General features: G+C 42.3%; 1 protein-coding gene across 3 annotated transcripts in view; it reads right to left on the bottom strand.

The window, feature by feature from the left end:
• The window catches only part of CCDC69 (coiled-coil domain containing 69), a 37,314-nt gene that overhangs the window by 7,506 nt on the left and 17,294 nt on the right, over nucleotides 1-12,514 (bottom strand). For all 3 annotated transcript variants that reach the window (XM_082726228.1, XM_082726230.1, XM_082726229.1), the window contains exons 3-4: nucleotides 10,133-10,239; nucleotides 9,532-9,619 (exon numbers count right to left, since the gene is read on the bottom strand). In XM_082726228.1, coding sequence (XP_082582354.1) covers nucleotides 9,532-9,619; nucleotides 10,133-10,239 — 195 coding nt within the window. The remainder of the gene's footprint in view (nucleotides 1-9,531; nucleotides 9,620-10,132; nucleotides 10,240-12,514) is intronic.

The raw sequence follows: 12,514 nt of genomic DNA, 5'->3' as shown, positions 1-12,514 counted from the left end.
TCTCCCTCCGATTTCCCCCAACTCCCTTCTCTTCTCCTTCTCCCAAGGTCCTCCTTCTGCTCAAGTCCTGATCCCAGGGTCCTGGGATTGAGCCTCACATTGGGCTCCCTGCTTGGTGGAGAGCCTGCTTCTCCCTCTCCTGCTACCCTTCCTTGTGTTCCCTCTCTCTCTGTCCTTCTCTGCCAAATAAATAAATAAAATCTTAAAAAAAAAAAAAAAGGTTCCACTGCGTCAACTGTGACATGAGTTGTTCTAAGGGATGACCCAAGGATGACGTGAGGAAAGGACACACAAGGGCTCTCCAGACTGGGTAGTGCTGTGCAGATTTGCTACTATTCCCCCAAATCAGTGTCGTTATATTTCTTATCCCACCTCCTCTACAGAGTCCCTTGTGGAAAATTCCAATGTTGTCTCAACCGAAAGAAGACAATGGGAGAAGTGACCAATCAATGGGTGGGATGAGAAGTAGGACAGAGAGGACAGGAAAAAAAAAAGTGTCATATGACCAAAGGCCCAGGTAGTGGGCCTGTGTCTCAGTGGGCCCTGACAGAGAGAAAACAACGTTCAGTCACATAAATGTGATAGAGCTGTCCAAAACTCAAGAGATCAGCTATATAAAAATGACAGGCTGAATTTTTTCCAATATGGGCCAAATCTTTTCATTTGCCGATCAAGACAATTTCTGATTCCAGGTAAGCTGGAGGATGTACACTCCATACAGTTTGTCTACTCAATGTAGTTATAAAACCCAGTAGAATGGATGGAATAGCTATTTGCAGACTCTGAACAGTAAATGGTGGCAGGGGGATGTGGCAAGAAGACCAGAATCTGAAGTAGTGTGAAACCAAGAGTTTTAAACAAGACTCAGAATCTCGTGTTTTCAAATATTTCAGGATATCATTTATAATTACTCAGCATGCAAATCCAAATGGCTCAGCATAAAAATCCAAAATGGCTCAGCATACAAAGAAGCAGGAAAATCTCAACTTGCCTGAGAAAGACATTCAGCAGATGCCAACACTGGGATGCTACAGATGTTGGAATTATTGACATAGACTATAAGACAGCTCATACAAAAATGTCTCATGAAGTAAGGGTGAGCACTCTTGAAGAGAATGGAAAAATAGAAAGCCCTAGCAGATATATAAAAGCTATTAAAAAGAACCAAAAGGAAAGTTTAGAACTAAAAAATGTAATTAATTTAAAAAAACAACAACAACTCACTGGGTGGGCTCAATAGCAGAATAGAGATGACACGGATAAAGAGGCAGTAAACATGACTATGGATCAACAGAGATTATCCAGTTTAAACAACTGAGAGAAAACCAATTGGGAAAAAATGAGCAAATCCTCAGGGACATATAAAACAATCCAAAAACATCTAACATTTGTGTATCAAAGTCTCAGAAAGAGAAGAGAAAGAGTGTGGTACAGAAACTGTATTTGAAGAGAGAATGGTTGAATGCTTCCCAAATCTTGCAAAATATAAACCTACAGACTAGAGACACCTACTGAACCCCAAACAGGGAAAGCCCAGGGAAATCCACACCCAAACACATCTTTTTTTTTTTTTTTTAATACTTTACTTATTTATTTGTCAGAGAGAGTGAGAGGGCACAAGCAGGGAGAGAGGCAGGCAGAGGGAGAGGGAGAAACAGGCTCTGCCCTGAGCAGGGAGCCCAATGCAGGACTCAATCCCAGAATCCTGGGATCATGATCTGAGCCAAAGGCAGATGCTTATCAACTGAGCCACCCAGGCAACCCCAGACACATTATTTTTGAAAACTAATGACAAAGAAAAAATATAGAACAGACCCAGACAAAAACAATGCATTACTTAGAGGAAACAACAGTTTGAATAACTGTGAATTTCTTATTAGAAACCTTGGAGACTGGTGAGAATAAGAACATAAATAGGGAATAAAAACTGCCAAAATAAAAGAACTGTAAATCTAGAATCCCATAGCCAGTGAAAATGTCCTCAGGAACGAAGGTGAAACATTCTCAGAAGAAGAAACACTAAGATAATTTCTCATCTGCAGACCTTCTAAAAGAACTGCTTAAAGAAATTCTTCAGATAAAAAAAAAATGATACCAAAGGCAACTTTCGAACTTCAAGAGTATAAGAAGAACAATAGAACTGGTGAATGCCTGGGTAATATAATAAACTACCCTTCTCCTTTTTCTCCCCTCATGCTCTTTAAAATATGATTAATGGTAAATCAACGTTATAAACAGTGTAACGCTGTCTGATGGGGCAGTCAATGTATGTGGAGGCCACACCTAAGATCGGTACAACAAAAAGGAGAGAGGATAGGGATCTAGGGGATAGCAGGCTTTCTTTTCTTTCTTCTTTTTCTTTCTTTTCTTTTCTCTGAAGCAGACTCCCCACTGAGCAGGGAGCCTGATGTGGGGCTCGATCCCCAAACCCAGGATCATGACCTGAGCCAAAGGGAGATATACAACCAACTGAGCCATCCAGGCGTCTTGATGGTAGGCTTTCTACATCCCTCTGGAAGCAGCAGAATGTGAATTCTAAGTAGACTCTTAACTATTTTGTAATTCTTAGAGCAATCACACAAAAAAAGAGCTATAGTAAAAAATACCAGAGACAAGTTAAAAATGGAATACTAAAAAATGTTCAAATACTCCAAAAGAAAGCAGGGACAGGAATGTAGAGCATAAAAACGACAGACCTACATCCAACCATAGCAGTACGAACACAAACTAAATGGTCTAAACATGCTAAAGAAAAGACAGAGATTGTCAGACTGGATCTTTAAAAAAACACCCAGCGGGGTGCCTGGGTGGCTCAGTGTGTTAAAGCCTCTGCCTTCAGCTCCAGTCAGGATCCCAGGGTCCTGGGATGGAGCCCCACTTTGTGCTGTCTGCTCAGCGGCAAGTCTGCTTTTCCTTCTCTCTCTGCCTGCCTCTCTGCCTACTTGTGATCTCTCTGTCAAATAAATAAATAAATAAAAATGAAAATAAAAAAAATTAAAAAACACCCAGCTATGTGCTACTTACAAGAAATTCCCTTTACATAGATGTCACATGTAGATCACAAGTAAAAAGATAGAACAAGCAACATGAATCAGAGGAAAGCAGTAGTGGCTGTATTCATTTCAGATGAAGTGCACTTAAGAATAAGGAATAACATCAGGGATGAAGACACTGGCATTACATAATGATCAAGAGGTCAGTTCTCTAAGAAAACATGACAATCCTAAATGCTTATATTCCTAACAAAGGAACTTTGAGATCCATGAAGTAAAAACTAACAGAACTGAAAGGAGAAATAGACAAATATACACAATTATAGTGAGGAATTTCAACACTCTTTAGCATTCAATAGAAAAAGGCGGCATAAAATCAGTAGAATATCGAAGAACTGAGCACTGTCCATATCCTGATTTAACCACTTTATGAACTACAACCTACAGTAGCAGAATAAGCATTCACAAGATAGGTCATATCCTGAGTCATAAAACAAGCCTTAACAAATTATAAAAGGAGCAACATACAAACTCTGTTCTCTGACCACAATGAAATCAAACTAGAAATCAGTCACAGAAAGAGAACTACCAATCTCCAGACACTTGTAATTGTTCAATGAGCCAAAGAGGAAGTCTCAGGGGAAACTAGAACATATTTTTAACTGAACAAAAGTGAAAATACAACACATCAATCTGTGGGATGCAGAAATACAGTGCTTAGGGAGAAATTCGTAGCACCAAATGCTTCTGTAAGAAAAGGAGAAAGGTCTCAAATCAGTAATATAAGCTCCTGGTGTAAGAAATCATAAAAAGAAGAGTTAATGGAATATAAAGGATCCAGGAGAAGGAAATAAACATAACAGGAATCAATGAGATTGAAAATGGACAAATTGAGAAAAACATCAATAAAACCAAAAGTTGATTTTTGGAAAGGATTAATAAAGTTGGTAAACCTTAAGCAAGACTGACAAAGAAAAAGAGAATAGACAAACTACCAATATCAAGAAATTAAGAAGGAATATGACCACAGACACAGAGGATATTTAAAACAATAGTAAGAGATTACTATGAGCAATACGATGCATATAAATTTGACAACTTAGATGAAAGGTACCAATTCCTGAAAAACCACAAACTGCCAAAACTCACCTAAGGTAAAACACATCACCTGGGCATCCCTATAATTACTAAAGAATTCGAATTTGTACTTAAATACTTTCTGGAATAGAAATGTTTGAGAACAGATGGTTTCATTCACAAATTCTATTGAACATTTAAAAATGATACCGTACAAGTTCTATAGAATCTCTTCCAGAAATGAAAGATGAAGGGACAGTTCTCAACTTATTGCATGGGGCAAGAAAACCTTGCAACTAAAACCAGACAGATAGTATAGAATAACAGCCCTCATGAACACAAACCCCTTCAGTAAAATATTAACAAATCAAGTTCAGCAATACATAAAAAAGAATACATTAATGTGACCGAATAGGGTTTATGCCAGGAATACAAGGCTAGTTCAAAATTTGAAATTCAAATCAGTGTAATCCATGATATTAACCATCCAAAGAAGAAAAATCACACAATTATATGGGTCATAGATCTAAATGTAAAACTTAAAACCATACATATTTTGGAAGACAACATAGAAGATCTTTGTTGCCTGGGGTTAGAATTTCTAAGATATGATACCTCAAGCATAATGAATGAAAGAAAAAATAATAAATTTGGAATTTATCAACATTAAAAGCTTTGCTTTATAATATACATTGTAAAGGGAATGAGAAAAAAAACACCCTCCAGCCTTGGGGAGAATATTTGTAAATACAAAGGACTTGCATCCAAAATACATAAAGACCTCTTAAAACTCAACAGTAAGAACAAGCAAGCTACAGAATAGGTAAGAGATTGGAATGGACATTGGACCAGATGATACCCAGACAGTGAGTAAGCACAAGAAGAAATGGTCAACATCCTTTGTCATTACTGAAATGCAAATCAAATCCATGATGAGATATCACCACACACCAGTTAGGGTGGCTATAACTTCAAAGAAAAATTGGCAAGTGTTGGGTAAGAAGGAACAGTGGAAATCCTATATGGCTCATGGGAAGGCAGCATCATGGCCACTTAGGAAACCAGTTTCCCGTTTCCCATAAAGCTCAACATATACTTATTATATGGCCGCTCTATCCTACTCCTGCATTATCTACCCAAGAGAAATGAAAATTTAGGAACACATAGAAATCTGTACATGAATGTTCAGAAGAGGATCTATTCACATTTGCCTCAAAATGGAAACAACCGAAATGTCCTACAAGTGAATGAGTAAACAATGGAATACAACCCAGCAGTGGGGAAAAAAAACTGAACTATTAATACATGTAACTTGGATGAATCTCAAAGACATCACAATGAGGGCTGCCTGGGTGGCTCAGTTAGTTAAGCATCTGACTTCAGTTCAGGTCATGATCCCAGGTCCTGGGAGGGCATCCCACATCTGTCTCCTTGCTGAGTAGGGAGTCTGCTTGTCCCTCTGCCCCTCTCCCATTCATGCTCCCTCTCTCTGTCTCTCTCAAATAAATAGATCAATAAAATCTTTGAAAAAAAAAAAAAGATGTCATGAGGAGTGAAAGAAGCCACTATCAAAAATCAGGTATTACTTTGTTTATAAAACAACCTTGGAAGGACAAAACTATAGGGATGGGGAGCAAATCAGTGGGTGTCTGTGTGGTAATTCCACACAGAAGAATTGGAATAGTGGTGGAATTGAGAACAGAAGGACAGCCTGAGGGGCACCTGGGTGGCTTAGTCAGTTAAGAGTCTGACTCTTGGTTTCCGCTCAGGTGGTGATCTCGGGCTCCTGTCACGGAGGCTTCCGTCAGACTCCTTCGTTCAGTGCAGAGTGCTGGGTATTCTCTCTTCCTCTCCCTCTGCCCCTCCCCCTGCTTGTGTGCTTTCTCTCTCTTTCTAATAAAATAAAATAAAATAAAATAAAATAAAATAAAATAAAATAAAATCTTTTTAAAAAAAGGATAGCCTGAGAGAATTTGGGGGAGTTGGAACTGTTTTGTATCAGAGTACGGTATGATTACGTGAATGTACACCTGTGTTAGAATCCAAAACAGTCAATTTTACTGTATGATAATTTAAAAAATAAAAAAAAAAGAGAGAAAATAAAAGACAACAAAGCATCGTAAAAGGTGAAAACCACCACTAGCTTCTCCCAATTATCTATGTGTTGTCCCCTAAACACATAAAATCCTATATTTTCCTTCCTACTATGTTTTTATTTATTCATTTAACACACACCGGTGTACCATCTAATATAAGCCACGTGATTTATAAATAATAATGTAGGAATTCTAACTGATGGGAAGAACTCAAGACAAGCAGTCCCTTCTCCTGTGGGGTTTTTCCATGAGGAAAATTTTCTTATCAATATATTTATAATGCTGAAAATAGTATCAAAGCAATGCATAGAGAACAGAGCTGTTTTCCTACAACAGCGTCCTGACAAGGGGAAGGTAGATTTTAGAGATATGAAAAGTGACCTGAGGTTCAAGGTAGCTTCTAGAGATACAGAAACAGAGCTGAGGTTGAGTGACAGGCCCAACATTGAGCAGCACTTTGGAATTAAAACATAGCTCTTCAGATTCCCAGGGCTAGGGCTTCAAATCCATTCCAAAACATTTTGTGCTAATGTTGCAATATGTTTCAAGAATCCTAAAATTGTTCAGACCTCTGTTCTAGTTATTCCATTTCTGGGAATCTAAGGACATATCGTGAAATGTGGGCACATCTTTATGCAAAAGACGTTTAGTGTGGTGTTATTTACAGCAGTTAAAATCTGGAAGTCTAGACTCAAGATATAAGGAAAACCGTGTATGCAATGGCCTAACTTTATCAACATTTACAAGCAGCATAATTATTTGGAAACATGTTGGAAACAATGTTAAATGAGAAGAATAGGATCTAAAATTTTACACATAAAATAATCCTAACTGAGGGGCACCTGGGTGGTTTAGTGAATTGATCATCTGACTTTTGGTTTCAGCTCAGGGCATGATCTCAGGGTTGTAAGATCGATCAAGCCCTAAGTCGGGCTCTGCATGGAGTCTCCTTGAGATTCTTCCCCTTCCTACTCCCTGCCCCCTGCTCCTCCCCCTGCTTGTGCTCTCTCTCTCTCTCAAATCTATCTATTTAAAAAATAATCCTACCTATATTTTTAAAAGACAGTTCTCAAGAAAGACCATGCAAATACCAATGATGAAAAAAAATACTGGTATAAGGTCTGTTTCAGTAACATTAAAAATGTACCCAATGGGGTGCCTGGGTGGCTCTGTGGGTTAAGCCTCTGCCTTTGGCTCAGGTCATGATCCCAAGGTCCTGGGATCGAGCCCCGCATCGGGCTCTCCACTCAGCGGGGAGCCTGCTTCCCCCTCTGTCTCTGCCTGCCTCTCTGCCTACTTGTGATCTCTCTATCAAATAAATAAAATCTTAAAAAACATATGTACCCCAACCTTCTCCAAAGAAGACATACAGATGGCCAAAAAGCATATGAAAAGATGCTCAGCATAATTAGGCATTAGGGATATACAAGTCTAAACTACCATGAGCTACCACTCCAGCTGCACTAGGATGGCAACAATAGCAACAATAGCAAGGGAAAATGACAAGGACTGGCAATTGGAACCCTTGGGCATCGCTGGTGAGGATGCAGAGTGGTGCCGTTGCTGTCGCAGACTGTTTGGCTGTCTCTCACAAAGCTGAGCACAAATTTGCTGAATGACCCCACAAACCTACCGCTGGGAATACACCCAGGGAACCGAAAGTGGGTGTCCAAGCAGGTGCTCGTCCTAGCGGCACTATTCACGGTTGCCAAAGGGTGGAGGCAGCCCAGTTGTTTATCAACTTTACAAAGTGTGTTTACGAAGTGTGGCGTGTCCATGCCAATGAGAACAGAGCATGACTCAGCCATAAAAAGGAATGGGCTAGCTTTTAAAATGGGAGGGGAAATAAAGAAATAGCGCAAATGTACAGTGCCACAGGGATATGCCCAGCAAACATTGTGCTGGGTGAAGAAGCTGGACACGGGGGGCCACAGATGGCATGATGTCATTTAGTGAGTGTCCCAAACAGACAAAACCATGGCCAGAGAGTGGACTGGTGGCTGCCAGGAACTAGGAGGCTGGGGAGGGGCAGGGAGTGACTGCTTGGTGGGGATGGCACTCACTGTCAGGGTGATACTGGATCAGGATGGGGTGACGGTGGCAGGGCACTTTGGGTGTATGAAATGTCACTAAGGGTAACTGTCTCACGTGTATTTTACCAAAATTAAAAAAAAAATACGTGAACCTTGTCACACCACTTCTACTAGAAGGTTATTCTAAAGATAAAATCATGAATGTGGCCAGGATTTTACAAGACAGTGTTCACTGTGGAAGTATCATTGCTATTATAAACAATGGCAGAAGTTTGAAATCACCCAAATGCCTAACGAATGGGGCTCAGTTAAATGAACAAAGGCTGACACTGGAAGGCAGTGTAATTACTAAAACTTCTGCTATAGAAGTTTAATGACAAGATGTTAGTAGAAGTCAAAGTGAGAACAATTTATCTCCTTCTCTCCAAAGTCTGTGTGTGATGTATGTAGATGAATATCCCAGGTAAACACACACACACACACACACACACACACACACACAATGAAAGGGATCTATATCAAAATAGTAACAGGGACTAGTTCTGGTGGAATTACATACAATTTTAATTTTCTCAATAAGAAAGTAATAAGTACTAAAAATTGTTCACTAAGTATCTTATGAATTATTAGGTACTGTTCTAAGTCTTATCTATCTGTGCATCAAATCATTTAATTCTCATAAAGACCCTATGAACAAAGTTAACCCAATTCTTCAAGGGTACACAGCCAGTGAGAGTCAGAGGAGAGGCTGGGATCCCAACCCAGGGACTGTACCTGGAAAGCCTGAGGTCCTAACCATGACACTCTAAGATCATTTTGTTTAACCCATAGATTCTAAACTTTTATGATGGTCACATCACATTATAAAAGGGAAAAAAGTATTTGAAAAAAATAACCTAATTATAAATTTTAAGACCTGTCATTGTTGTAGGAAAGGAATATAGATATTTAAAAATTCTATTTGTCTAGATTTTTCAAATTTCCTTTAAGGAATATGAATTGCTTTTAAAATGGAAAGGGGGAAAAAAAAATCTCTCCACTAAGGTTAGACAAAGCACGATGTCAGTTTTAAAGTTATGTCCAAAAGGACAAGTCCAAGGACCCTGAAGACTCCAGCCCTGAAGCAGCCAACTCTTTGTGGACCAGAGGCATGAGGGGGCAGCCAGAGGTGGGGGGAGGGGGCAGCCAGAGGTGGGGGGAGGGCCCAGCGGAGGGAGGGAGGGGCTAGAGACAAGAGGTGGGAGCCAGTGGGAGTCCCCTTGTGAACTCGGAAGGTGGGGACAAAAGAAGGGGCCCTCCACACCCTTGGTAGTGAAGAATCTCCATCCTTACCTTGCAGGGTCTCCTCATGCTCTCTTTCCAGGACTCTTCTCTGTTCATCTAGCTTCTCTCCAAGCTCTAGCTTCCTGTCCTCCTCTGCCTGAGGACAGGAAGTAGCCCACAGCATGAGAATGAGCAGGTTCAACGCAGCCCCTCTTATTCACACACCAGCCCCTGGAGCTTTGTAGAGGTTGGTGATTAGAGTCCCATTCCCATCATCTGAGCGGTGGGAATGACCTGAGCTCAGATTGGACACAAGACCATCAGGACACAGCAGGTGTCGCTGACTGCCTTCTTTAGATCTTAGAAGGGGGCTCCCAGAGAGCTGTCTAGGTGGGAGAATTGTAGGAGTCTTCGAATCTTGATGCCCACTCCAGGCAGGAAGTCTTTCTACTGTGTTAGCGTTTCCCGATCTTGCATTGCATACGATGAATATAATGAATTATATGCAAGCAATTACAAATATTTATTCAAAAGATAAAGAACTTCCTTCTTGATAAAGGCATAAGAGGTAGTTAGAACACCAAAGTCCAAAAGTGGTCCTCATTCTGGCATAGGGCAAGGTTGGCTGAGCAAGAGGAAGAGAGAAGGGTTGTGTGTCACCTGGTCTCACCTGTTGTGCCCATTTCTTCCTGTCCTCTTCGTGTTGCAGGAGAATTCTGGTTATCTCCTTCTGGTACTCCTCAGCCTCCTCAGATGTGCAGAGCTGGACAGCTGGGGCTACGGGTGAGGAAGCAAAAAATTCACACAGAGCCGGGGTGAGGCCAGGGTCTTCCCTATGGGAAGCCAGGGCGAAGGGGTGAGAACGCCAGGCTCCCCCTCAAGAATGGTGTCAGTTGGGAGCAACCTCCAGCGGCAGCCACTCACATCTCTCTGGCTTTGGAGACACTCCTCAGTGTGGGGGACAGTGGTCTCATTCTGCCCCCTATGATCTGCAGCAGAGCTGGTAACTCACAGGACGGACTCAGCCCATAACAATGCTCTTTGCTCGCACAAATATCTAAAGTAAAAAAAGGGGGGCACCTGGTTGGCTTAGTCAGTTAAGCATCTGCCTTCAGCTCAGGTCATGATCCCGGGGTCCTGGGATCGAGTCCCGCACTGGGCTCCCTGCTCAGTGGTGAGTCTGCTCCTCCTCCTCCCTGAGTCCCCGACTTTGGCTTTCACTCTCTCTCTCTCAAATAAATAAATAAAATCTTTTAAAAAATGAAGTAAAAAAAAGTTGCCAAGACTTAATAACTGGGCAACTTTTACTTCATATACAGATTTCCAAGTTTTCTTGAAGAAGCTGAAGGCCTGGCAGTGTGTACCTTCACACCAACCAGGACCCAAAGCTGAGGCACAGCTGTCTCCTGCTTCATCCAGGATGGGGCTCTGCTGTTTGCCACAGACCTTGTCTGTCTCTTCTGAGGGGCCACTTCACCACCCACTTTGCCTGCTGGGACCTGTGAGTGTCTGACTGTGGGACCCCTGAACTTTAGCATCCCCCCCCCCTGCTAAAATGGAGGCAGAGGGGCTGCTGTGAGTGGAAAGCAGATGCAAACAGGAAGTCTAGCCCTTGCTTATGGAAAATCCAGAAACGGGCCCTGCCGATGCCACTCTGAGTCCAATAGGCTCTGGGTGTGCCCTAAGGCATGACCCACCCTCTCTGAGCCTCAGTTACCCAATATGGGAAATCGAGATAATAGTAACACCTAGCCCACAGGACTGTGGAGGTGATCAAATCAGGAAATGATGGCGACAGAAATAACACCAGCAAGGTAAGGAATACTGAGAGCTTACTGTGCCCAGGAACATGCCAGCCTTGTTCCAGGGGCCACACAGGGAACACGCAGTCCTCACAACAACCCGGTGTGCTGAGGACTATGTTTATCCCCATTTCACAGATGAGGAAACTGAGGGACAGAGAAGTTATGCAACTGGCCCAGGATCACACCATTCATAGTCGGGGCCTGGGCTGGAACCTGCACAGTCTGATCCCATGGCAGGACCTCCTGATGGCCACCTCACCCTGCCTGCTGATGCACACAGAGCAGGAAGCATCATGCCAGGCATTTAGAAATAGCTCAATAAATGTGCTGCTTTGTTTACTGAATGCTCTCTGGAGAGTCATTATTGCTCCCGACAACCATTAGAGGGGTGGCATCACGGTTGTAGTTGGCATTGTCATTAATGGTCATATTATTTTTGCAGAGCACCAGAGACAGGGTTGGCAAAGAGCATGAGGAAAAAGCTGAGGAGTGGGGCTGCTAGCCAGGAAGCCAGCCCTGGCCTGCTTGTCAGGATGGGGGTTGGAGGGAGCAAGTCAATGCCCTGGGTCCTGGGGGACAGCCGTGGTCAATGTCAGAAAACCCCAGACTCTTACAAACCATTGGGTTCAGAGTCCCAAATGTTGGTCCACAAGACCAGTACCTGGACTAGCGCTGGCCAGGGAGAGGCTTAGAACAAAGACAGACCATCACCACCAGGACGGAGTCTTCAACCCCACTCCCAGAGACTCTTGCTGAGCTGGTCTGCAGCAGGGCCCCAGAATGTGTATCTTTGAAGTTCTCCCAGGTAATTCTTGTGCACAGGCAGATCACAGAACCTCTGAATTCGGGTCCAGTTGCTTATCTGGTACTTAAACGTCGTCTACAATGGCCCTGCCAGTCTCCAGTCTGTAACTGAACCCTTTCAGAGATGGAGAGCTCATTTCATTACTAGGTAGCTCTGGCGGTTTTAAATCAACAATCACACAAAACATCCTTTGAGATTGAACTGAATTCTGCCTGCCTGTTTTTGCCACCTTGAGGCCTTTGTACTGACCTCTGGGTCACACTGAACAAGGCTTATCTTTCTTCTCTCTGAGGGCACTGCAGACATTTGGGGAGACCTGTTGTGTTTTATTGCAACATCTTCTTTCCAGGTAGAACATCCTTTGCCCCTTTAAGTCCTCCTTACAGTACTGGGTTCCAGATTCCTCACCAGCCTGATCTGTCTCCACTGTTCTCCCTCCAAT

This window comes from Mustela nivalis (genome assembly GCF_964662115.1).
Source record: "Mustela nivalis genome assembly, chromosome: 3".
In the NCBI taxonomy this organism is placed as follows: domain Eukaryota; kingdom Metazoa; phylum Chordata; class Mammalia; order Carnivora; family Mustelidae; genus Mustela; species Mustela nivalis.
Note: the sequence above shows the minus strand (reverse complement) of the source record. Positions and strands in the feature narration are given on the sequence as shown.